Raw genomic sequence first — 23,791 nt, 5'->3', positions numbered from 1 at the left:
TCTGCCATTTGATGGCAAACTGTAAATGTTGTTCAAATGGTTTGTGTGAATGAATAAAGTTAGATTATTTCTATGAATTTTAACATGTATCCTGCATGGAGCACTTATTGAAGTACATGGGAAGTGAATCATTCACCTCAGGGATTTAATAACAAAATTAGTACCTACGTAAAGCAGATTAAAACCATTTTAATCACGAAGAATATCGTCAAATCATTGTATTTCATAAAAATGGCAAATTGTAGTATCTATTTAAATAAAAGCACACAAAAAGATGGCCACAGACCTGGGTTCTGTATGAAACATGGTTGATGAAAATGTAGAATTTACAGAATAACACATTTCTTCACACTTTGATTAAAGAGTGCTTCTCTTTCTTCAACGTTGCACCTGCTTCTGTGTCGACAACAAAACAAACCTCATAAATACAAACATAAATAGGTAAAAACCCAGCTGCACTTCATCACCTGTCGTGTTGTTGGTGTGTCTGTGGGTGGAGGATAGAACCAGAGCTGCTGTTTGCTATAATGTTAAGGTGAGGTAGATAAGTGGCTTCCTTCCTTTGCATAAAAACAATATGTAGAACACCTAACTGATGGAGTCGTGTTGCATTGTCTACTGCTGCTCTGTGGCGTTTACGTGGCTGATCTATGTATTATTAAGCAGTGACGGTAAATTTCTCAGATTCAGTCGTGTTTGTCTTCCTCCGCTCTCCCTTGTCCTCTGCATCCACCTCTCCGATTGGCTGCTGGGGAGGTCGTTGGGCAGTGACGGGGATGGATGAGGTGGGATGCGGTGTGGTGGTGTGATGTGCGGCGTCTGATTGGCTGATGGGGCAGACGTCAGCCAAGCTATCACACGGCGTTCCCCAGTGCAGCTTACACTGCACGTGCAGCCGTCGGCCGACCCACGTCCTGATGTTTTCACCACAGCTCAGCAGGAAACTCATCAGCTCCACGTAGGGGCTGAAAGCACGTCAGCGAATACAGCTCAGTGACCAACTTCTGCTGGGAAAACGACTCTACAGCAGGGATTGTCAAAAAAACCTGAATGATCCTGACCTGGTATCGTATGTTAAACCATATGTCTCCCAATGGAAGATTAGCACATTGTATAGCAGCTGTGTAGCCACTGTGAGTGTGAATGGAGTGAATGTGACATTGTGTTATGAAGCTAGTGATTAATAAATGACTATAAAATCTATTAATATATTATGGCTGGGGGTATTTTTTTTGTTTATCTAAAGCAGGGGGTTCTCAACCTTGGAGTCAGGCCCCCATTTGTGGTAACAAGACACTGGGAGGGGGTCGCCAGATGCCTTCAAGAAACTAACAATATTTTTTTTGAACAATTTGAGCCCATTTTTTTTCCCCTTTTTTCTGCAACTACACCAAACTTTTTAACCTATTTTCATCACTTTTTCTTTCCATATTTTTGCTCCTTTTATGCTTTTTTGCTGCATTACTCCCATTTCTGCCACTTCATCAAATTTGAATGCTCTTTCTGCACATTTGTCCCACTTTCAAAACATTTCCGACACATATAAACTCTTTCCACCACTTTACCCACCTAATGTCCCCTATGTTAACCCATTATTGTCACCTTTAACCTCTTTTCACCATATTTCATACTTATTTTTTGCCAATTTAACCACATTCACGATTTGTCATGCCCATTATTTGCCAGTTTAAACGACGTGTTCCAATATTGACACTTTGAACCTTCTTCTTTTTTTTTCCTTTTTTTTTTTACCACTTTTCCTCTCCATTTTTTTGGCAAGTTTTAACCAATTTCTGTGGATTTGAAAATCCCATTTCACCACCTTTTCCACCATTTTTGGACAGAAACCCATTTTGTTTCTGATTAAAATGGAGATTTGCATCTTTAAGATGACTATATACTATGGTGCAAATAATAAACTTCCTGGATAACAGTGGATAATATTTAGATCAATAAATAAATGTGGTTATCACAGATTCATAGAACAATGGACCATCATTTTGCTGACTTTATGGATGGGCCCCACAAAGCTCTCCCTTTTATTCCCCCTTATAGGTGAGACCCTGTCTCCATATGACTGTTCTACAATGTTCATGGTTGTGTTCAACCACCTTCAAGTACAGTGGGCGTCCCCGGTCTCTGGAACCTTTATTTTTGGGGTCGCGTCCTGAAAAGGTTGAGAACCACTGCCCTAAAAAATAACATCCAACGTTGATCCTAAAGTGTTTCAGAATAATAGATGTTCTACTCTGATATTTGCTGTCAGCTTGTGTGTCTCACCCTGGTGGAAACATGAGGTGGAACTGGACCAGGCTCCCCATGGTGTCCATGTGGTCCTGTAAGGCCAGGCACAGCTGATGTTTGGAGTAGCACTCCCTCTGGAGCGAGAACACCATCTCCTTCACCGCTGAGCAGCGGCGGCTCACGCAGCTGAAGCGCTGCCGCAGGCCTAGCGCCATGCACCGTAGAGCGTCCTTTACGAAGGACTTCCCCTGAACAGGAAGGAGAACACAAGAAACATCTCTGAGATACTTCTACCTGGATTTATCTGGTTATTAGGGCCTTTAATGTCCTTGTTCTTATTTCTTATCATTTATGATTTTTACCTCTACAAGTACTCTATGGTTAGTAGTATATAGTCCTAGGCAGGTGGTCAAAGTAGGGGTAGCAGTTTTCACCACTTGGGGGCAGAGAAGGTCCGGAAAAAGCAGATATCAGCACACCTTTGACACACCTCTAGAAATGGGTTTATGAACATTCTTTAAGGATTAACACCTTTATTGCCATAAATGTACAAGTACATACATGGAATGTGTTCTCTGCTTTCGACCAATCCCTGAGCAGCAGTTTGCAGTCACATTTACCGCCACTGGGAGGGCCCACATTGGATTCAAACTGGTGTCCCTCTGGTTACAAGCACGCTTCCTTAACCATTAGGCTGCCAATATTAAGGCTTAATCTTGATTGCATTCTTAATAAATTAAAGTCTTGTGATCCTAAAAGTTAATCTCAGCTGTTATAGGTACGGGAAATCACTCCGATGTAGCTAAATCTTAAAAAAAAAAAAAAAAAAAAGGACAACGCCTTTGATCACACAAATTTCGCTTTCATTTGAGGCCTCTGTCATGTCAACTTTATAAAATATTGCTATACCTAAAACTAAATAGGTTGACATCACAATAGTAGCAGTAAATATGTTTAACGGATGGAGTTTTACAGAAATATTTAGATGAAGTGCATCCTGTATTTGGGATACAAAGAGCAAAGGCAAGGAAAACTAATCATGTATCGGATAAAAAAAACTACCTATGTAAAACATTTCAACCATAAATAATATATTAGCATCAAACATCCACTAGTTTCCGTCCATCTATTCATTTTCTAATACTTATCATGTATCTGATCACGGACTATAGACGCATTATTTTTTGAACCTGCTCAGCTAAAATCCTCAAAAGGAGAGTCTAGCACCCATCCACTCCTCCTCAGGTCCTGAGCCCCATCAGCCTCCATCCTGGTGACAAACTTGCATCATTGTCTCATGCTTTTCTATTCCAGTAAAGTGAACACTGTGTTCCTTCTCCCATTTCACGTTCCCTCTCAAATTGGCCATTAAGCATTCTGACCATGCTTTACCACACTCAGTACCAGTGTCATTCCTCACAAATGAGAGCAGTGAGTGAAGAGATTAAAGGAAATTAAAACGTGTCTTCGGTCACAATGACCTCATCTGCACCTGACCTGGATTTTTAGACTCGCTACAGGAATATATATATATAAAAATAAAAAAAAGCCAATTATTTTTGAACATAGAATAAATCTATCTTTGGTACGTCTGGTTCTTACCTGAGAGTCGTAGCGTCCAGCATTGTGCAGCAGGGTCAGGCATATGTTGTGCAGCCCGTGGATGTCACACGAGTTGTTGTTAAAGCACTGAAACATCCCACAGCCGACATCGCCTGCACTCACCAGACAGCCCTGGATCTCAGCTGGGAGACAGGAACAGAGACATGAATTATTAGATATCTGTCACGTTTTCATATTGCTGCACCAAGAAGATGCAGAAGTCATGTCGGCGGTGTTCCTGTTAAGTCAGGGAGCTTCTTTCTTCTTTCATTTAACCTCGTCCTTATTCTCAAATATCTGATTAGACTATATTCCAAAATGACATGTACTTAAATAAATAATTAATTTCTAATTCCGTTTCTGCACATTAGCAGTTACTTTGTTGTTTCATTAAAATAGTGCTTGTCGGCTTTTAGTGCATTTTTCTGTGCATTTGCAATGTCTGTGTAGAGTAGTAGTGGGTCAGGACCTAAAAGTAGGTTCAGGATGGAATAGATAGAAATAGAAAAAGGTCCTAAGGTCCTGTACTTTTAATTTTGAAGGAGATTTACAACATTATTGGTTCTAACAACAGATGGGTAGGGGAGATTATTTTCATTGTGCTGGATGTTGTTATGGCTCTCTGATCTGTCAAAGATCTGTGATGTACACGTCAAGATTTGTAAAGGAAAAAGTTGTCGTGATGCAACAACATCATAATAAAATAAATGCAACAAACAGGACTATAAAAAAAAAAAAAGAAAGAAAAAAGCAACACAAAGTGCTTCACAAACCAGAAAAATACATCAGCTACAGCTTAGAGCTCTGAAAGATCTTCATAAATTCCTTTGAATAAGTTCATCACAATAACATTTTCACATTATTTACCTTTTATCTTGGTTCATAATTCATAATCAAAGGCACTTTGACACAGAAATCGAGTGGAGAATGGAACCATAACTGTGTCTTTGAGTGTCTGGAAAAGCGCTTTTAAATAAAATTTAAAATTTATTTCTTGTGTGGAAGATTAATTCATTTGTGGTACAATTTGTGAGACCTCCACTTTGCGCAAAAACTGCCAACACAGCCTTCTGTCAGTCTGCCCCAAGGCAGCTGTGGCTACAATAGTAGCTTACCACCAGTGATCTAAAAGCACTATATAAAATCAAATGCATTATTATTATAATTATTATTATTATTTTTATTAATAAAAGCATTGCTATTTTTCCAACTGCATTTTTTTTTGGTATCATATTTTCATATATCACATTGTGAACTTTATATATCATCCCATCCTACCTGTTGGTATATTATAATCAGTGTTGGGAGTAACTAGTTATTTTTGTAATATATTACAGTAATATATTCCTTTTTGAAGTAACTATCAGTGTGATATAATTAGTGTTCTGGACCAAAAGTAACTCAAAGTAGTGTCCCATTTTAAAAAAACAGTAATATGGTAATACAAATATTTTACATTTTTATCCCATTAACTAGTAATAAAAATATATTACAAGTTTAGAAACGTACCCAGAACTGATTATAATGACTTTTTTAAAAAAACATATAATTTTATAATAATTATTATTGATATTTTATTTATTTATTTTTTAAATGCTAAGTCCTCTACTGAGCATGCTCAGCAGTGATTGCTGATGTGTCTCACCTGTGCTCTGTGGCGACAGGCGCCTCTTCAACACTACCTCGTGCGGCTCTGAGCTCCTCACCTGCTGACAGGCCAGCACGAGAACAACAAGCACCCACAACACCTCCATACCGCAGGTTGGCGTATCTGCTCGTTTTTCCTCTTTCTTTCTTTCTTTGTGCTGCTTCTTTCTTTCTTTTTCTCCTCCGAGTTTATGCCACGAGCGCTGACGGAGCTGAAGTTTATAAAGCGGCGCGTGGTGGTGCGCGTTCACGACGTTGGGAGAAAAAAAAAAGAAAAGAAAAGGGGAAAAAAAAAGAGCGCGCAGCCGTCCACCAATCACAGCGCTCATTAGTGAGACAGTGGATGAGCCGTGTTTAAATCAACTTAATTACGATTTAAAAAAAAAAAAAAAAAAAGTAATAGTAGAAGGCAGAGTTGGGGTCAATTATAATTATAATTGCGTGATTAATAACTGGGATTGTAATTAAAAAAAAAAAGCTATTGTAATTGAGTTAACATAACTGACTTTGTCATTGTAATTGCCATGAAAATTATATAAGAATTGTCAATTATAATTTTATGCAAAACTGGGGAACCATGTTACACACGTAGTGAAATTTTTTTTTTTTAAAAATGTTTCATATCAAGCTTTATTCCCATATTTTATTTTTATGTATTTGTTTACCTTGTCTGCACATGCTGTCAAAGATCAACATTACAAGAAGTGCAATCTTTTTAACACAGCAATGCATCTTTTGTTATTGCAATTAAATAAATTAATTTATTTTATTGCATAATTGTGACCATGCACCAGCCATCCCTAAGGAAGGGTAAGAAACACTTTATTAAAGGGAGGATATAAAAAGAGGTGTGCGTGTGCATGTGGGAACAGGGAGGAGAGACTCAAGGTAGGAAATGGAAATGGTGGGGAAGAGTTGATTATTTTAAAGTGAGATGTGAAGTTGTAGTTGTGCATATTGTGTTATGTACTCAAGCCAGTCTGGTGACCAGTGTGAAGCTTAGCTATAATGGTGGTGGCCATGGACAGAGAGGAGGAGTGAGTGGTAATACATAAAACAGGTATTTGGGATCAACGTGTCTAAGATTAAGTCGAGTTTACGAGTTTTATCCCACAGCCCAAAACATGCCAGTGCATCGTAGACCAATGTATGTGCAAGAACTGCTGCTGCAAACCCGCACTGCCCCGAAACCGAAGATGCAGCCAGGCTAGCAGAAGGAGCTGGGGCCAAGGAGCCCTAAGCCACCAATTTATAAAAACGTGATTGTAACTGAAAAATGTAATTGACCCCAACCCTGGTAGAAGCTTTGGACATTTATGTGACCTAAAGCAAGATGTTGATGAAAGTGAATCCTAAATTAATATTTTGGTAGAAAACGGTTGCATCCAAGCCCTTCCCATGTGGTCTTCTTCAGGGGTATCAGAAGGTCAAGCACTGGGAGAGTCCTCAGTCAATCAGGCTGGGTTTGAGCATTACCAGCTGCTATGTGGAGACATGCAGCTAGGATCGTATTATGCTGTCAGAAACACAGCAGAGGAGGCCCACAGTTTACATACGGTCACTTAATCCCACATTCTCTTTTTTTTTTTTTTTTTTTACACGGTAGGACTGACCAAATTAATCTAGAATCTATTTCTATAGAAACAGCTTGAAAATGACATCACACACTATTGCAGAAACAACAGGAAGGAGACTGTTTGTAAAGAGTACAAACCCCCAGTTTTCTATAAGTATCACCCCTGACCTCCAAACCACCCTTTGGCCTGTTTTTCAATGGGAAAAGTATCAGGCTGAGGTGTAAGAGTTGTTGTATGTTCTACTCAAGTAGAAGTACTGTTACTTGATGGAAATGGTACTCAAGTACAAGTAAGTCAGACATAAAATACTTTGTACAAGTAAAATGTAGCTGAATGAGATAGTACTCAAAGTAAAAGTTACTAGTTACTTTACCACCCCCAGCCCCACACCTTTATTTTTGGTAATAAATCTTGCCACGATTCCCCTGCATACAGTAAACATCTCGTATATAAACTTCAAAAGGAAGAGACCAAATCATGCACACTTAATTTATTTCACACAAAGGCATCTGTATAAAATAAAAGGTTTGTCAAAATGTAATTAAACAACAATGAATTCAATTCAAAATAAAAGTTCTCAGGCTCCAAGAATATAGTAGCTACATTTATGAACTCTAAAATTGAGAAAATAACCTCCATTCAGTGCTGTTTTGGCGCAGTGCATTACGTTTAATCTGATTGGTCGGCTATGATGTGGCGCTTTTGATTGTTGTCTGGTCATTTCATGTTTGTAGTTTCACAATGTCAAAATAATTTACTCAATAATGGTTGGGTGTAGAAATGTAACAAAATTCTTAAGTACAAGTCGAATAACTGATTTAGAAATATACTCAAGAAAAGTACAAGTACCCATAAAAGCAGCTCATTTACAGTAACGTGAGTACTTGTAATCTGTTACTTTCACCTCTGGTACCAGGTTATTCTAAGCACTGGTAATAAGGCACGTTTATTAACGTGTTAAGGAAGTGTGAGAATCTGCTGTCTATTGATAGTCTGTAACCAACACTCCAGTACAGGAACTCATGGGTTTTTAAGCATCTGTTATCGTTTGCACAAGCTAATTTTAGCAGGTATACATTTACAGTGTCAGTTACAATTACGCCTTCAATTACCAATCTTCAATTACGATTACAATGACCAGCATTCTTTCCCAATTACAATTAAGTTACAAATATGTTTTATCATCAAAGTCAATTATAATAATGTTCTCAATTGCTATAGTGGCTATATCTTCAGTACACTGAAGAATCCTGATATCAGCACTCTCTATGGTGATGATGTCAGAATTCTTCTTCCACAGTGATGTCATCAGTCCAAACTGGGAGCCAATACAATTTTCAGGAGGTGCTATTGAGTCTTTGCCATTCACATGTGCAATTTTCCCAAAATATTAAATTTAATGCCAGTCCTAATATGCGTATACATTTTCACAAGTTTCTGAACATGTTTAGGCCCTCAAAAATGCAATAATTTCCTCTCTAAGATAAAGAGGTGCATTACAATTAGGTCCTACGCACCACTGTGCTCAGGCCCTAATTATCTGAAATCAATTACAATTTAATTACGATTATAACAGCAACAGATTTTTAAAATTACAATTACGTCATTGTCGTAAAGTGGTGAAGAATATCACCCATTTTACCATTTTTGGCTCAGGCTGACCAGTTGCCAGAGCAACCATAAAAACATCATATTGATGGAACACATAAGTTGTTTGTTGTTCACTGACCAAAAAAATCAATTTAAATAAACTTTAGATAAGACTGATCTGCTCTGACTTTGTTTCCATCCAGTTTGTTCTGGTTCCTGCTCATATGGATCAGCCGTGTGATGATATTAGTATCAAGAAGATTATTTTGCATTGTGTGTATTTAATACAGTTAAGAGTGTGCATGTTCTCTCTGATTGTCTGTAGGTTTACTTTATCTACATTTGGTTTTTCTCCGTTGATGAGAGGATACCTGAGGACTGGAGACGTGATCTGATCCACCTGTTAAAAGATGCCAGGTAGCCTGAGGAGTAAGTCAGAGTGGTAAAGGACATGGATGAAGGTCATCAGACAGCAGTAATGTCATGGTGTGCTCTGGGTGGGATCAGCTCCCTGCAGCTCTTAGGATGAGCAGAATTTGATGGACCGATTGGTGGGAATCTCTCTGTGATGGATCAGTAATGAGTTCATCTGTCTCTCCTTCAATGATAGAATATATATGCTCTAAGGCTGTAAGAAACAACCGATTCAGTGATATATCACCGTGTGATTATCGTACCGATCCAAAAAATGTCCAAATAGGTTTTCCTAATATTTCTTTATTTTTTTTTTTTAAAGAACTTAACAGAATCAGAATCTGTTGTAGAAGCAAAAGTTAAACTTTTTTTAAAAATGTAATTTGACAGTTTGATAAACATACCACTTGTTTTTTGTATTAGTACATGAACTACAGTTAGTTAGCATTTACTTGTTTACTCATTTTAAACAACCCCACAAAATTGTATTTTATGCCATTTTGTACTTGTAGAGGTGAAATATGTTATTATTGATATTGAGATATACCGTATTGTATTGTCAGATTCATGGCAATGCACACATCTAATATGCTCTAGTCCAGGGTTTTCTCAACTGGTTTCACCCTGGGACCCACATTTTGCCACGAGCATTAATTCGCGACCCACTTTTTATTTTTTTATATTTTAGAATTGTTCAGACCAAGTTTTGTTTTTCAAAAATAGCTGTTGAAAACACACATACATAATCTTTTTTTAAAACATAAATCTATATATTTTCGTGTGTAACGTGCGTTTCACAGCATGCCTGTCAAAAAAAAAAAAAGTTTCTTTCAAAATAAAAGACAAGTCCAACATGAGAGACATTAATTTTTTTTATTTATTGTTGAACAGCTGTCCGCGACCCACCAAGTACTGGTCCGCGACCCACTTTTGGGTCCCGACCCACCAGTTGAGAATCACCGCTCTGGTCTATCGCCTTGTCATGACAAATACTGCACGATGTTGGAACACCCCTTTAGTCCAACATGGGTTTTTACATATTTATGGGCAAGTGTTGTATAGGAACTTCTCTCCTTTGTTTATCTTTGTAAACCAGATTTACTAAATGTTGATCAGTGCTAACTGATGAGTTGTCAACACTCATCCCACACCTTTTTCTTTATGTTGTGCTCAGTGTTGCAGCACCCTTTACATCAATGAAGGGACTGACCAGTCACATGGGTGCCCATGCAGGTCAAACAAATACCTCACCTCAAAGCTCCCATTCTCATATTTATCTACTTTGCCTTCAAGAGGCCTTGAGTAAATGTGCTTGATCACAAGCGTGTGTGTTGCAGTGAGGGGTCAAGGTAGAGGGACGGGATGTGTTTGTGTGTGTTTTCGTGCAGGGGCCCATGGAGGGAAGACGTACTCACACAGGGGCGAATGTTTGGACGTTGGAGCGTTTTTCGCAATCGTTCCCACTCATTCTCTCATCACGCTTCAAAACAACAACCCACAACTTTCCTCACACAACCCCTGATCTGATGACCACCCACACAATGACCCTTCACCCTGATACTCAACACACACCCACACAGATGCCTAAAACACTATGCTGGTGTTCAGACGCTGTGCAAACAGGACCTGCTACATCGTCTCTTAAGATTATTTAAATGGCTTATACATTAGATTCAGACCCTGCAGTGAGCACTCAATCAGCCACCAACTCTTCTCTCTTTCATCAGTATACATTTTAAAGCAAATCATAAAATAAGGCAATCTTAACTCTTCTTGAAGGGCAGAATTATCCTTTTACATTTTCAAAATAATTTGAATGATAATCCAAGTGGTTTTTAACAGGAAGTAGGTGAATTCAGCCAAAAATGTCAAATCTCGGCTTATTTTTCTCAGGTAATAAATTGACATCCCTACGCTGCATCCATTAACATTGTTTCTATTAATCTGATATATTTCTTGTTTGTGTAAATGTGTATGAACTGGTGGGATTTGTTTCAACTGAACTTTAGTATAGTCATGAACATACACCTGATAGCAACAGCGTCATCTAGTGGTTATACTTGGTGTCCTTGCAGTGTTTTGAACGTTTTCCTGCTCCAACACAGCTTATTACAAGACCCCTGCTCATTGCACATGTATTTAATACTCACTGTCAATACTTAATTCTTAAATATAACCATTGTCCTGGTTTGTTTATTTTTTTTTAAAATCTTGTATGCATCATTTGTTAATGTTTATTTTCATCTTTGTTATAATATTTACTTGGATCTGCACTGTAACAAATGTTATTTCCCCCTCAATGTATTTCTAATTCTGAGACATTCTGCAGAATTAAAGTCAACACCGTCCGCTTGAAGAACGTTGAAACAAGGAAACATCTAAAACATGCAGGACGTTTTATCTTTGTCATCATGATTAACAGAATACACAAAAGTGGACTTAATGTCAACATAATCTCATTCTAAAGCCAGGCTGAATAAGTCAGATGAAAAAAATGACATCAGGTGTTTTTATTAAAATACACACGACACATCATCAGCATAGGTATAACAAATTAATTATAAATTGAGTCATTCGTACAAAAAACAAACAACTAAAACTAAATTACCTTCAAAAATAAACATTTAAAAAACAGTTTTTGGGGTCTTTTTGAGCCATTTGCTGTTTAATCCCCAAAGCACTGAAATGTCAGTATTCATGATGCAGAATAAAGCTTTCCTTTTTCCTCTTGTATGTAATAGAAAGCCGCCACGCACCCACCAACAATTAAAATGATGTCTCAATGAGCTGTGGTTTTAAACAGCAGATCTTGGCGTGTACTGTATGTCAGCTTTCCCACCACTACATTGTTTAGGGGGTTTTGGGTCCAGCAGTAGAATAAGTTTCTTGGGGTTCTGTCGGCTCAGGTGGAGCAGAAATTAAACCGGGTCCGCCTTCCTCTTTCCTGTCCCCTAACCCTGACAGGAAATCGTGAATGGCTGTTTCTATGTGGGGCCGGAACGTGTGGTTCATCTTTGGGTCCACAACCTGCGTTATGATCCTGTCTACGCCAGACTCCAGGATGCCTGATCTAAAAAATAAATAAAAACAAAAATCAGCACAGAGGGAATTTCACATGATATTATTTACATTCCACCCATCCAGTCTGACTTAAAGCTGAAGAGATGAGAATGAACTACATTAAACATTGATTTGATGATAGTTTTTTGGTCACAATTGTTCCAACAGTTCAATAGATCAAATAGCTATATTTATTGATAAATACAGGTGGAGATGCCTCAGTTAAAATAAGACCACTATAAGGGGAGTGATAAATGTCCGCCATTATTATTTTAGAAGTCAATCTGACGACAGACTACAGGAAATGAACATAAAAGAAAACCTCATGTCTGTGTAAACAAAAACCACTCACTGGACCACACTCTGCCGCAGCCCGTTCCTCATCTGGTTCTTGTTGACGGACGGGTTCCATTCCTGCGTGCTCAGGTGAGACGTCACCACTTTGTCCACTTTCTGTCGTAGGTTTTGATAGGCTGGCTGGGAACAAAGCGGACACTCCATCACTATAGCAACAAGGTTATGATTGTAAAAGAGATTTTAATCTTAAAGTGACCTTTTTAAATAAAGGATATTAAAAAAAACATTTACATAAGTGGTATGCTGTACACCAGACATAGGCAATTTTTTTTCAGCCCCCAAAGTAAATGTACAAAATGACATAAAAAATACACAAAACAAGAATAAGAATACATTATAAAATACAAAGAATTACAACCTTGCAGGAAAATACAGACAATATTTCAAAAACAGACAAAACTACTCCAAAAATTAACAATGAAACATGAGTAATACACAAAATTACTCAGAAAAATACAGAACATGACAACAAAAGTGCACAAAAATACAAGAAAAACACGAAATATGACTCTGCAAACTCACAATACTAACAAACAAGCAAAACAACTACAAATTAGAGGCACAAATACAGAAAAGGACAATAGAAATACACAAAATTCCTCACAACGAGCAAGACAACAAACATACGCAGAATGACAGAATTATTACATTATTCTAAATGCTGACATGAATGTTGATCATGTGGCCTCCGATCAAACAAATACATTTTTGTGGCCCTGCTGTAATAAAAGTTGCCTACCTCTGCTGTACGCTGACTCAGGAGTTTCTTGGTCATTATTTGAAAATGTTATTTTATTTTTTTCAAAATAGATATCCAGTTTAGAACAGGTTTAATAAACAAACAAAACCAATATATTATTTTAAAACTTTATTGAAAAAAAATAATAATAATAATCTAAATAATAAAAAATTAAAGACAAGGTACGTCAATATCATTACCAATCCAGCCTTAAAATCTAAAACTATTTACCTTCAACTTTAAAAGTAATTTAATAAAAATAATTACGGACATAAAGACAATTTATTTTTTAAAGAAAGACTTATTTTGCACGTACTGTGCAGTGAATAATTTATAAAACTATACCTTGGTATCTACGTCCGCTAAACAGTCTCTTCGGAACTCATCGAACAGCCCTCGGTTCTTCAGATGCTCCACGATCATAGCGATGAGCTGCGGGTCTCCTGGAGGAAGGTTGGCCGCGTTAGCGCTCAGACTGCCGTTGTTCTCCGCCATAATAAACGCTCTCTGTTTACCTTCGTTGCTACATGTGGAGCTAAATGCTAATTCAGCCACAATTACATCCCGGTGCGCTCGCTTTGCACACCTCTTCTTCGCGTGGGACGGTACATTTACGACCAATTTCGCAATATTTAATATATGCATTAAAAAAAAAAAAAAGTGACTAAACCAAGGCTGATTAAAATACAATTAATAAAATTGGGGAAAAAATAAAATAAACGAATACATTAAGATAAAACATTTTTTTTAAATCATTCAGGAAACAAAATGTTAATAGTTTGGGAACTTTAACAGCAGGTTTTGACTGTAAAAACGTAACAAAATGTAGAAAACAACGTTGAATTTTGCGATTTCTGATCAAAATAATTAAATTTGAAATAATTTACCAAAAATAAGGATAGAATTATTCAAAACTGTTTGTATGTTATGAATAATTTTGCGTATTTTTTATTGTTATTTTAATTCATAGATTTTAGATTTTCCTAATAGCTCCGCCACAGACGGTAGATCCTGTGAGATCAATCGAGCGCTCCACTTACTGCGCATGCTGTTTTTGGATTTACCCCGGAAGTACTTCTTTAAGCGTCATGGCGGTGAGCGATGTGACTTATTTAGTTTATGGGAGGCATTATTAAATCTAGTCGTGCAAATCAAACTGATCGTTGGATTCAGTTATAAGATAAAGCAAATAAATCGTCTAAATTCCACCTCATGCATTGCGGGGACTTCTTAAAATAATCTCCAACATCACGATTTGTATCAACCGGATTATAATCTGCGTTTAAAGGTATGTTAGCATGTTAGCTCAGCTAACGTGCGCTGCCTTGTTGTGAGCGTCAGTCGCGGAGCTTCAAACGTTGTTAATCATCTCAGTATTTTATTATGAAGTAGACCACCGCATAATTTAGACATAATTTCATGTTTTTAGTGATTAACTAACACAATTGTTAGCAGTAAGAATGCAATAAATCGACCAGTAGACGTGAATTATTTTAAGCATCTACAGAAAGTGCTGATTAATGTGTTTTATCTGTGATTGTTTTTTCTTGTTTGAGAAGGCATTACTATTGTGTTTTTAGTGTAAACTTTCAATTAACGTGAGCATTTATTTAACACAAGAGTGGTTGTTTTGTAATTACAATACTATTCATAATAGTAATGATTTTACTAATAGTAAGTACATTTTTGTTTATTTATAAAGCACTTTTCACAGATAAAAATCACAAAGTGCTGTACAAAACATTGGTGAATTTTTGAAACAACAGGAGCAACATCATAAAATGGATAACAAAAGTTAAAAATCCATTAAACTAAAGCTTTTCTGAAAAGCGAAGTCTGCAAATGCTTTAGACCGTCCTGAGACAGGTTAGTTTTACCCTACTGATGATGTGTTGTTGCCATAGTAATCCTATAGGAAGAAAAAGAATAAACTTGTGTATCTTTTTAAAAAAAAGAAGAAAAAAAAATATAATTAATTGAGAGATTTGTGGATGAATAATAATAATAATTTCACAAAAAGTTCAGAGCTGTTTCAGTGTAAATAAATGATTAAAATGATGCTTAACTGAAGAGTATGTTCTTTGTTGTTATCTAATCTGTTTGGCAGCCACAACATTTTGGTAAAAAAAGTTATTTTAAGCCTCATCACATAATTAGCCCATTTGTATTTTAACTTGATTCAAACAAGTTAAAAAATACAACATATGGTTAGTTTACAAATAAATGAACAGGACAGGAATGCAGTAAATGTTAATGTTTTTAACTACGTTCTGACTGGATAACTCCGTAACGTGTAAACTCTACACATTCCTGTTGCAGATGAGCAGCGATGCAAAAGACAACAAGGAGTTTTTGGAGCAGCTGCGGATGCAGGAACTTTATGAACGGAGAAAAGAAGATGGCTCTGACCCGAACAGCTACACAGACCCAGAGGATGGGACTGTGTATGACTGGGACCATGAGAAGAGAGCCTGGTTTCCAAGGGTGTGAATTGCTCTTCATGTTTTGTTATGATTCATCTTTACTTCATTAGCAACATTTTTGGAGCTGAATTTGATCTCCGGCCTTCGTAGTAGGGGTGGGAACCTCAGGCTACCTCACGATACGATACGCAATACAAAGCTCACGATAACAATTATCTCATGATATGACGATACTGCGATTGTCGATATATTGGTCAGAAATCAATCTACGATAATCTATGACATAAGAAAAAAAAATATTAAGTGAAAAAATATTTTTTTTTTACTTTATATCTCTGAAAGACAATAAATTGAAAAAGTGTCTTATGACTATTTTAGTGCAACATTTCCGTAAATAAATACTTGGCACAAGCATATCGATAATCGATAGCAGAAAAAATATCGCAATATATCTCTGTATCGAGATATTGTCACACTCCTATTTAGTAGCTAGCCACTGTTAGATTGAGTGGCCTTTCTGATGTTCATTAAAGTGTAAAATGTATATTAATGCTATGCTGATGTTAGGTATCTGATTACATTTTTGTTTTAAACCTGCCTTAAGGGATAAAGGCTGGACCAGTTAATTTGAGCCAACTGTCATTTTATGTGATGTGATGTCTTAATGCTTTTTTAATTTAAAGATAAGCAGAAAACCCACTTAAAATGAATGTCATGAAAACTTACTGTAGTTAGTGATAAACTTAAAACATATTTGACTAGTATTATATTTGCGCCCACCATATTTTTCTGAAACTTGGCGACATTTTCTCACAAAGTTGCTCATCTTGTCTTTGAAGATAATAAATGGGTTTGCGTTGCTTCTTAAGATAACAGAAGACTTCATGGCAGCGTACCAGGCCAACTATGGCTTTGCTGCGGAAGGAGAATCAGACGGAAACAACGCGGCACCGAGCAGCGCTGACTCAGCAACTCCTCAGCCCGGCAGCAAACCACCAGACACAAAGAAACCTGTGGATCCAAGCGCCAAACTGAACCCAGATCAGCCTGAGACGTCAGTTAAAGAAGCAAAGCAGAAAGGAGAGAAGAGGAAACCAGACCCGGGTGAAGAACCACATCACATATGACATCTCTGAGTGCCACCATCATACAAATACAGCTTCGGATAAGTGTGTTGTCTCTCTTTTCTAGGATGGTTTGAGATTGACGACAATAAAAACACGAATGTCTACGTGTCAGGTCGGTATCAGCGCTACGTCACAGGCCCTTATACTATACTGCCTGTTCTCTCACACTGCCCCACCTCCCTCTTGTGTTCCTATCTAAGGCCTGCCCCCTGATATCAGCACAGAGGAGTTTGTTGAGTTGATGTCCAAGGGCGGCATCATGATGCGCGACCCCATCACGGAGGACTACAAGGTCAAACTTTACAAGGACAAAGAGGGAAACCTGAAAGGAGATGGGCTTTGTTGCTATCTCAAGGTATTTATGTCCTTTAGTTAACGTTTCCATGCCAACCTGTGCATAAAGGAAAAGTTGATCGTGCATGAAAAATGATCATAAGCTGCCATTGAGAGGCCTCCTTTTGTGTAGATGATTAATTATTCCATCATTTTTTTTATATTATTTTGTTTTATATTGTATTGCAGTTTTTCTCAAATGGGGGTACGTATACCCCTAGGGGTACGCAATGGCACTACATGTGGTCCTTAAGTGGGAGAGAGTGGAAAATTAACAAATAAATTGTCAGTCTTGGTCACACCACAGGCGTGACATGACCAGAAATGGTGAAAACTATAGAAATAAATCTATTCAGGACCCACTAAATCACTGTTTTTCAACCTTGGGCTCAGGACCCCATGTAGGGTCGCCTGAAATTTATGAAAAATTAAAACCGATTTAGAATTTTCTTATTCTTTTTTTTTAAAATTAAAACAATACACAATCCTCTACAATTATGTCTACACATTCACTTTGTGAAATATAAATCTAGTTTAACTAAAATGCAGTAAAAAAAAAAAAAGGTCAAATACTAATTCTAGAAAAAAATTGGGGTCACGATCCATAAAAGGTTGGGAATCACTGCTCTAAATACTGTTTTTATTATTTACAAAATGCGATTCTTTAAAATATGTTATCACTCATTATGCTCTATAGTTTTTTAGATAGTTATTGCACTGGTTTTTTAAAATTCTGTTTTTATTGTAAAGTGTCCTTGGGTGGCCTGAAAGGCAATAAAATGTATTATTATTATTATGATTATTAGAGGGTCTACATCTTTGTTTCTACTGTCTCTGTCATTGCAGAAGGAGTCGGTGGCTCTGGCTGTGCGTCTGATCGATGAATATGAGATTAGAGGTTACAAAATCCATGTGGAAGCGGCTCGGTTTGAGCTGAAAGGCCAGTATGATGCCACCAAAAAGAAGAAAAAGAGCAAAGACTATAAGAAAAGGATGCAGCAGCAACAAAAGTACGTTTGAGTCCCATTTGTACGTGTAATTAACCTTTTCATTGGTTCTTAACGTGTGTTTTTGTGCGTGCAGGCAGTTGGACTGGAGGCCAGAGAAACAAGGCGACGTACGGAAGAGGCATGAGAAAGTCGTCATCATCAGGAATATGTTTCACCCCAGTGACTTTGAGGTGCAGAGAGGCTCGTGCACAATCTTCACAAAGCCAAAGACATACATTAAGTTCTAATGTGTGTGGACTCTGCGTTGGTTCTCGTAGGAAGATCCGCTGGTGCTGAATGAGTATCGCGAAGATCTGCGTTTGGAGTGTGAGAAGTTTGGAGAGGTCAAAAAGGTCATCCTCTTCGATGTGAGTAAATTGGGTCGGTTTAATAAACTGAAAGGAATGGCTTGAATGCTGAAGTTTGTGTAGAGGAGAGCTAATGTGTGTGTGTGTGTGACAGAGACATCCAGACGGTGTGGCATCGGTCTCATTTAAAGAGCCAGATCAGGCGGACGCATGCATCGCGTCTTTTAATGGTCGTTGGTTTGGAGGACGGCAGCTGTCTGCTCTGCTTTGGGATGGAACAACAGACTATCAGGTGAATGTTTGCTGTGTATTAATTAAACAATGTTCTGTGTGGTCATTAATGTTTTCAGTAAATTTGAGAAGATTTGGATGAAAACTATTCCAGATAAATTATTTCAAATTAAAAAAATGTTGGCACTAGAGAACAGGTCATGTTTCATTTTGAAGGGTTTATTTTTTTGTATTCAACAAATAAACAAATTGCCTGACACAACCAACAATTTTCTCAAAAATAATTTTCTGAAGGCAAATATCGATGGGGTGAGGTTGACCCCATGGTTAAAATGTGTTAGTGATATTTGTGGATAATAAGAGGGTTAAATTGAATATTGTTTAAAATAGCCAAATAGCAGCAAGAGATACACATTAAAAGAATAAATAAATTAAAACACTGCTGAGCTTCACATCAGATAGTTTAATAAATATCCCATGATGTGACGTGTGTCTAAAGGAGATTTACTGCTTCTATCTCAATAATGTCAAAGTGAACAGAAAAGCCATTTTTATTGATGGTTCCTCATTTATTGTTACAGAGAGTGAGACTTCTCTCTACCTGTATCTTTGCAAACACATCTGAATATTGTTAATGATCCGCAGGTGGAGGAGACGACACGTGAGCGAGAGGAGCGGCTAAAGGGCTGGTCCACCTTCTTAGGCGAGGGAGAAAAAGAGCAGCAGAGCAGCGACGCAACCAGCCAACCAACAGAGAGCCGCACCACAAAGTCCAAGGAGCCTGATCAGAACCCAGAAACACAGGCACCAGTGCAGCAGGAGGAACAGGAAGTGGACTCTACTGATAGCAGCCTCGAAGGAAGTGATGACGAGGAAGCCTAGTTCTTCAGGTGTCTGTGACGTATATCTGATGATGAGGAAACACTTTGGACAGTTTGAGCTGCTTTTTTTGTAACATCAAATAAATCAAACGATTTTGTTCATAATTAATTCATTTGGTTGACACTGTTATCATAAAACCTACAATGAACAGCTTTTAGTGACTGTGTGCTGTGGTTTTTGTTAATTCCCCAGAATATTGTCAACGGAACATCAAAAAGCAAGACAGAAATCACACATTTGTGTGGATATGAGGTAAAGAAAAAAACAAATTGGGGGAGCACATCTGATTTTTATTTTTTTTTAATTTTGATTTTTGCACCTGGCACAGCCTCAAACACCTTAAAATTCTCTGCTTTACAAATGTTTATAGTATTGTGATAATCTCATTGGGGTTGCTGCATTATTTTCAACAAAATGTTTTCATTACTTTTTTATCTTTATTTCTATTGTTTTAATGTTCCTGCAGGTCTGTGTTTGGGACAAGTTATGTGAATTGGGAATTATTCATGTCAGTACGTAAATCTTTGACAAAAATCATTCAAATTTACCCTTTTTCTCTTCGATAGGCAGTGCCCCCGAATTCACACAAATTCCTAAAAAGTAGAGACAGGTGATGTTTCTTGATCCGAGTGTTCTGGTTGAAATGCATGTTGTTCACATGTGTTGTGCAACTGAATTCATTTTAAGTTTGAAAAACTGCGCAATGTTGAAACTCTGATATAGAATTAAACAGTTTGACACCACTGTGATTGTTCATGATTTGGACTGAGGCCTCAAAAGGCTTCTCCACAGATGTGGGTCGGTCGATTTGATCATTTCTGGTCTTGTAGCCTGGTGGAAGTCCATGATTTCTGAAGAAGTCTCATCATTTAAGCATGGAGTTTATCTAGATGGTCCAAGACTCTGCCTCATAATGTAGAGAAGAAAGTATAACATCTCTGCGCTCTTTAGAGTTGCTGTCAGAGACACATGCTTGTTCCAGTCTCCCCATGTTCTTGGTTCACTCATAAAGACACTGTTTTCTTTGTGTTTAGCTTATGAGCAGCAGTTTGGAGAAATAGTACACTGTCATCTGCAAAAAGCATCTCATGCACATGGTTTCCTATAACTTTTGTCTTCACTTTAAATTTGGCAACATTGAAAAGGTTTGGCATCATGTCTAGCTTTATATCTCATCACCTTTAACTCTTTTAAAGGAAACCTGTTGCACTGCAGCAAGTGAGAAAACATTGTCGCGAGCGCACAGCCTTGCTTTACTCCGTTTGTGAGGCATTATGTCCAAGCGCCACTAACAACAGCATTCCATCATAAAGAAACTTAGTCAAGATGAGAAACTATTGGGTATCCATGTTTCTCTGGTACTTGCTAAAGCCATTGTCTTGCCATGGTGTAAAGTAAGTGTACATCTTTCCTGCACTTGTCGAAGGCAGGTCCTGCCGCTGCAAAACCCACACTGACTCTGTGGTAGCACCTATGGATTAAAGTGTTTGTTTGGTTTATTTAGGAAGATGCGTGCCAAGAACTTTCTAGCAGTTGATAGCAGAGATATTCTTCTGTAGTTGCCACAGTCCACCCTACAGTACCTACAGTACTTTCTTTCTTAAAATGGGGACAATGCTTGCATCCTTCCAGTCCTTTGAGATTATTCTTGATCCTATATTTTAACTGTTGTGTTGATAAATGATCTTTTTTATTGTCAGTCTTCCGTACTTCCAGATTTCGCCTGCTACTCTACAATTACCAGGTGTTTCTCATCCTTTATGATGATCACTGCATCTACATCAGTCTCGTTGTATTCTTTTGGTTCTTCCCATGTTGAGTTTAATAAGGAGGGTCCGTAGTCGTATGTTATATTCATCAAACCAATTCTGATGTTTATTTTTGGCTTTACCAGAACACTTCTAGCTGTCTCGTAGGTTGTTGACTTCAGATGTTCCCAGTCTTCCTGCAGACTTGTCTCATCATTGGATCACAGCATTGTTAGCTGTTCATCTAACTCCTGCCTATAGCCTAATTATTTTTCAGCTTTTCTACATTCAGATTGGTTTTAGTCTTCCTCCATTTTTGTTGTAGTTTTTCTCAGTTTAAAGGCTACTTAGACCTGATTATTATGTGGTTAGTGAAGCAGTCTGGTCCTTTAATTCCTCTTGGGTTAAGGATATGATTCTGATTCTGATGTTTCTGGCAGGTGATAATAGTTCAGAGCTATAAAGCAGCTTTTACAGTTTGAGTTACATTTGCCTATTCCATGCACTGGAGGTGGGTCACTGTACCATAACACTAGATGGCGCTGTAATCCTGTTTTCCAGGTTCTGGTTTTGTTTACTTTTGTTTTTCCTTCTGAATTCTCCATTAAAGAAGACACTTTTTTTTTTTTTAAATGTTTTTTTAAAGTCTTTACAAAGGGTTGTTGCTAAAATAAATAAGTAAAAACTTAAATATACCGTAAATTTACTTTGGAAACCAAGAATCTTGTCAAGCTGGTGGAGGGAGACAAGTTGACAACATACAGATTGTGCCATAATGCAGGGATAATCTATTATCAATAAAGTATGAACATTATAATTATTGTCTTCATAAACACTTTTTGTTCAGTAGTTCAGCAAAAATTACTGCAATTTACCTTTACATCCCAATATCAAAACCCATGAAAGCACCACACTAGTCGAGTTGCTGCTAATTCAATTCAACTTTATTTATGTAGCGCAAATTACAACAAAGTCATCTCAAAGCGCTTAAAAGTTCATCGTAAGAAAGAAAACCCAACAAGAGCCACATGAACAAGCATTTAGTGACAGTGGGATAGTTCCTAGTTCATGCCAGAATACAAATATATTCTTCTCTCTAACAAAACCTACACACAGTTTTAGTCTCACCGCAAGAAGAAATTGCCTAGACAATGCTTTTTTTCAAAACATCTATTGCCAAATACCAATTTTGGTCATTATACTAGTCTAGTGTGGTTCATAATGGTGCCTGTAGTAGGCCTACCTGTAGGTCAGTGTGCAATAACCATAACTACTATAGAGAGCTACATGTACCTGGTGTTATTGATGAATGACTGAGAGATCTTTTGATTCTCTGATAGTATGAGGTCAGCAGACGCACAATTGACAATTTTCCATGTCAATTGATGTGAACAGATATAATGACTCGCCTTTAGTAGAAGGGAACATAAGGCTTAGTTAGAACTGTCATGGAGAGAATAAAGTGCTGAAAAAGGATTTCTGTGTGAGTGTTTTCCCTGGAGTCCAAACCAGAGATCGCTTGGGAAAAAGACCTCTTAGTCAGCTTGAAGTCTGACTCAAAGCCAAGAAAAGCAGTACTAAAATAGAGAGAGAGAGAGAGATCTAGTATAACAAAGAGCTTTAAGACATGCACACACACACGCACACACACACACACACACACACACACACACACACACTGCTGATTGGAACCATATGCTGAAAGAGAACATAATGGGAAACTGTGAATTGTTTGAATTGTTTTCCGGCGTTGTTTTGCTGGGAGCGGTGGTGATGGTGGGTGAGTTGGATTCGCTGGAAGCAATCCATGACTGTAGATGATGATCAGCCATGGGAAAGTCAGTGCCTTCGGTGCTATATTCACTGGTCCGGTCCATTAACAGCATCAGAGAGGCCTTTTACACTGTGTGAACCATGTGTTTAGTACAGTAGTTTAGATTCCCACATGTGCAATAGCTTTGGATGGGAGAAAATGTAACAAAAAAAAAAAGTCTTTAATGTTTATGAAAAGTGTCGAACAATACAGTTCACTAGATGGAAGCTAAAGCTACAAATGAACATATTCAATAGGAATAACAAGCCTCAGCCATGCAAATGTAATCTCCCGTGGGGACAGTGGATCTGTATCCTATCCTGATGATAAATCCTTTTTATTCATAGAAACTGTAAGTGCAACACTCACACGCAAGTCTGGTTTTATTCAGCAGGATGACGACTTATCACTGCTAAAAATGGAGTCTTTAATGAATGACCTAAAAAACATGCATTCACTGTAAACCTGAATAACAAACCAGAACTCATTTGATTACCTCAAATTTTTTTAAGATGATTACCTTAAAAGTCAAAATTTCCCAGAAGTGAAAAGGTTGGATCACTGGCTACTTGTACTTTTTGATAACAGTTAAATTAAAGTACTATATGGATGAAGTTTATTTTTTAAATAATACCTATTTGAAACAACAGAAATGACAGGACTCTATCATTCTTAGCATGTAATTACTGAATTCTATTAGGTTTTGC

The 23,791-nt window shown here is 37.5% G+C and overlaps 2 protein-coding genes across 5 annotated transcripts; one reads left to right on the top strand and one right to left on the bottom strand.

Annotated features, from left to right (window-relative positions):
• Positions 1-272: 272 nt before the first annotated feature.
• LOC114476037 (uncharacterized) lies at positions 273-13,792 on the bottom strand. The gene is made up of 7 exons (XM_028467279.1): positions 13,576-13,792; positions 12,487-12,611; positions 11,926-12,144; positions 5,492-5,817; positions 3,847-3,989; positions 2,281-2,492; positions 273-965 (listed from the first exon to the last, which is right to left on the bottom strand). Exons 1-7 carry the CDS (start codon positions 13,723-13,725, stop codon positions 659-661), a joined length of 1,482 nt encoding a protein of 493 aa, XP_028323080.1. The 5' UTR covers positions 13,726-13,792; the 3' UTR covers positions 273-658.
• A 493-nt stretch (positions 13,793-14,285) lies between these two features.
• Positions 14,286-19,680, top strand: htatsf1 (HIV-1 Tat specific factor 1). 4 transcript variants are annotated; one of them, XM_028466937.1, is made up of 11 exons: positions 14,309-14,518; positions 14,997-15,096; positions 15,550-15,714; positions 16,523-16,757; positions 16,845-16,892; positions 16,981-17,135; positions 17,960-18,123; positions 18,197-18,293; positions 18,381-18,470; positions 18,565-18,702; positions 19,287-19,680. In XM_028466937.1, the coding sequence occupies exons 3-11, from the start codon at positions 15,550-15,552 to the stop codon at positions 19,521-19,523; spliced, it is 1,329 nt and encodes a 442-aa protein (XP_028322738.1). In that variant the 5' UTR covers positions 14,309-14,518; positions 14,997-15,096; the 3' UTR covers positions 19,524-19,680. The 4 variants fall into 4 exon arrangements, with proteins under 4 accessions (XP_028322734.1, XP_028322738.1, XP_028322736.1 ...); XM_028466933.1 differs by lacking the exon at positions 14,997-15,096 and having other exon boundaries at positions 14,286-14,324; XM_028466935.1 differs by lacking the exon at positions 14,997-15,096.
• Positions 19,681-23,791: the final 4,111 nt, after the last annotated feature.

This window comes from Gouania willdenowi, chromosome 14 (genome assembly GCF_900634775.1).
Source record: "Gouania willdenowi chromosome 14, fGouWil2.1, whole genome shotgun sequence".
NCBI lineage: Eukaryota > Metazoa > Chordata > Actinopteri > Blenniiformes > Gobiesocidae > Gouania > Gouania willdenowi.
Note: the sequence above shows the minus strand (reverse complement) of the source record. Positions and strands in the feature narration are given on the sequence as shown.

Excerpts from the sequence above, each read along its gene's own strand:
- LOC114476037 (XM_028467279.1), bottom strand. The coding sequence starts at position 13,725 with ATGGCGGAGAACAACGGCAGTCTGAGCGCTAACGCGGCCAACCTTCCT. Across the intron at positions 2,493-3,846 it reads CTGGACGCTACGACTCTCAG|GGGAAGTCCTTCGTAAAGGA; the intron begins GTAAGAACCAGA and ends CTTCCTGTTCAG. Across the intron at positions 966-2,280 it reads CACCTCATGTTTCCACCAGG|CCCCTACGTGGAGCTGATGA; the intron begins GTGAGACACACA and ends ACGTGCTTTCAG.
- htatsf1 (XM_028466933.1), top strand. Across the intron at positions 18,124-18,196 it reads AGGATGCAGCAGCAACAAAA|GCAGTTGGACTGGAGGCCAG; the intron begins GTACGTTTGAGT and ends TTGTGCGTGCAG. Across the intron at positions 18,471-18,564 it reads AAAAGGTCATCCTCTTCGAT|AGACATCCAGACGGTGTGGC; the intron begins GTGAGTAAATTG and ends TGTGTGTGACAG.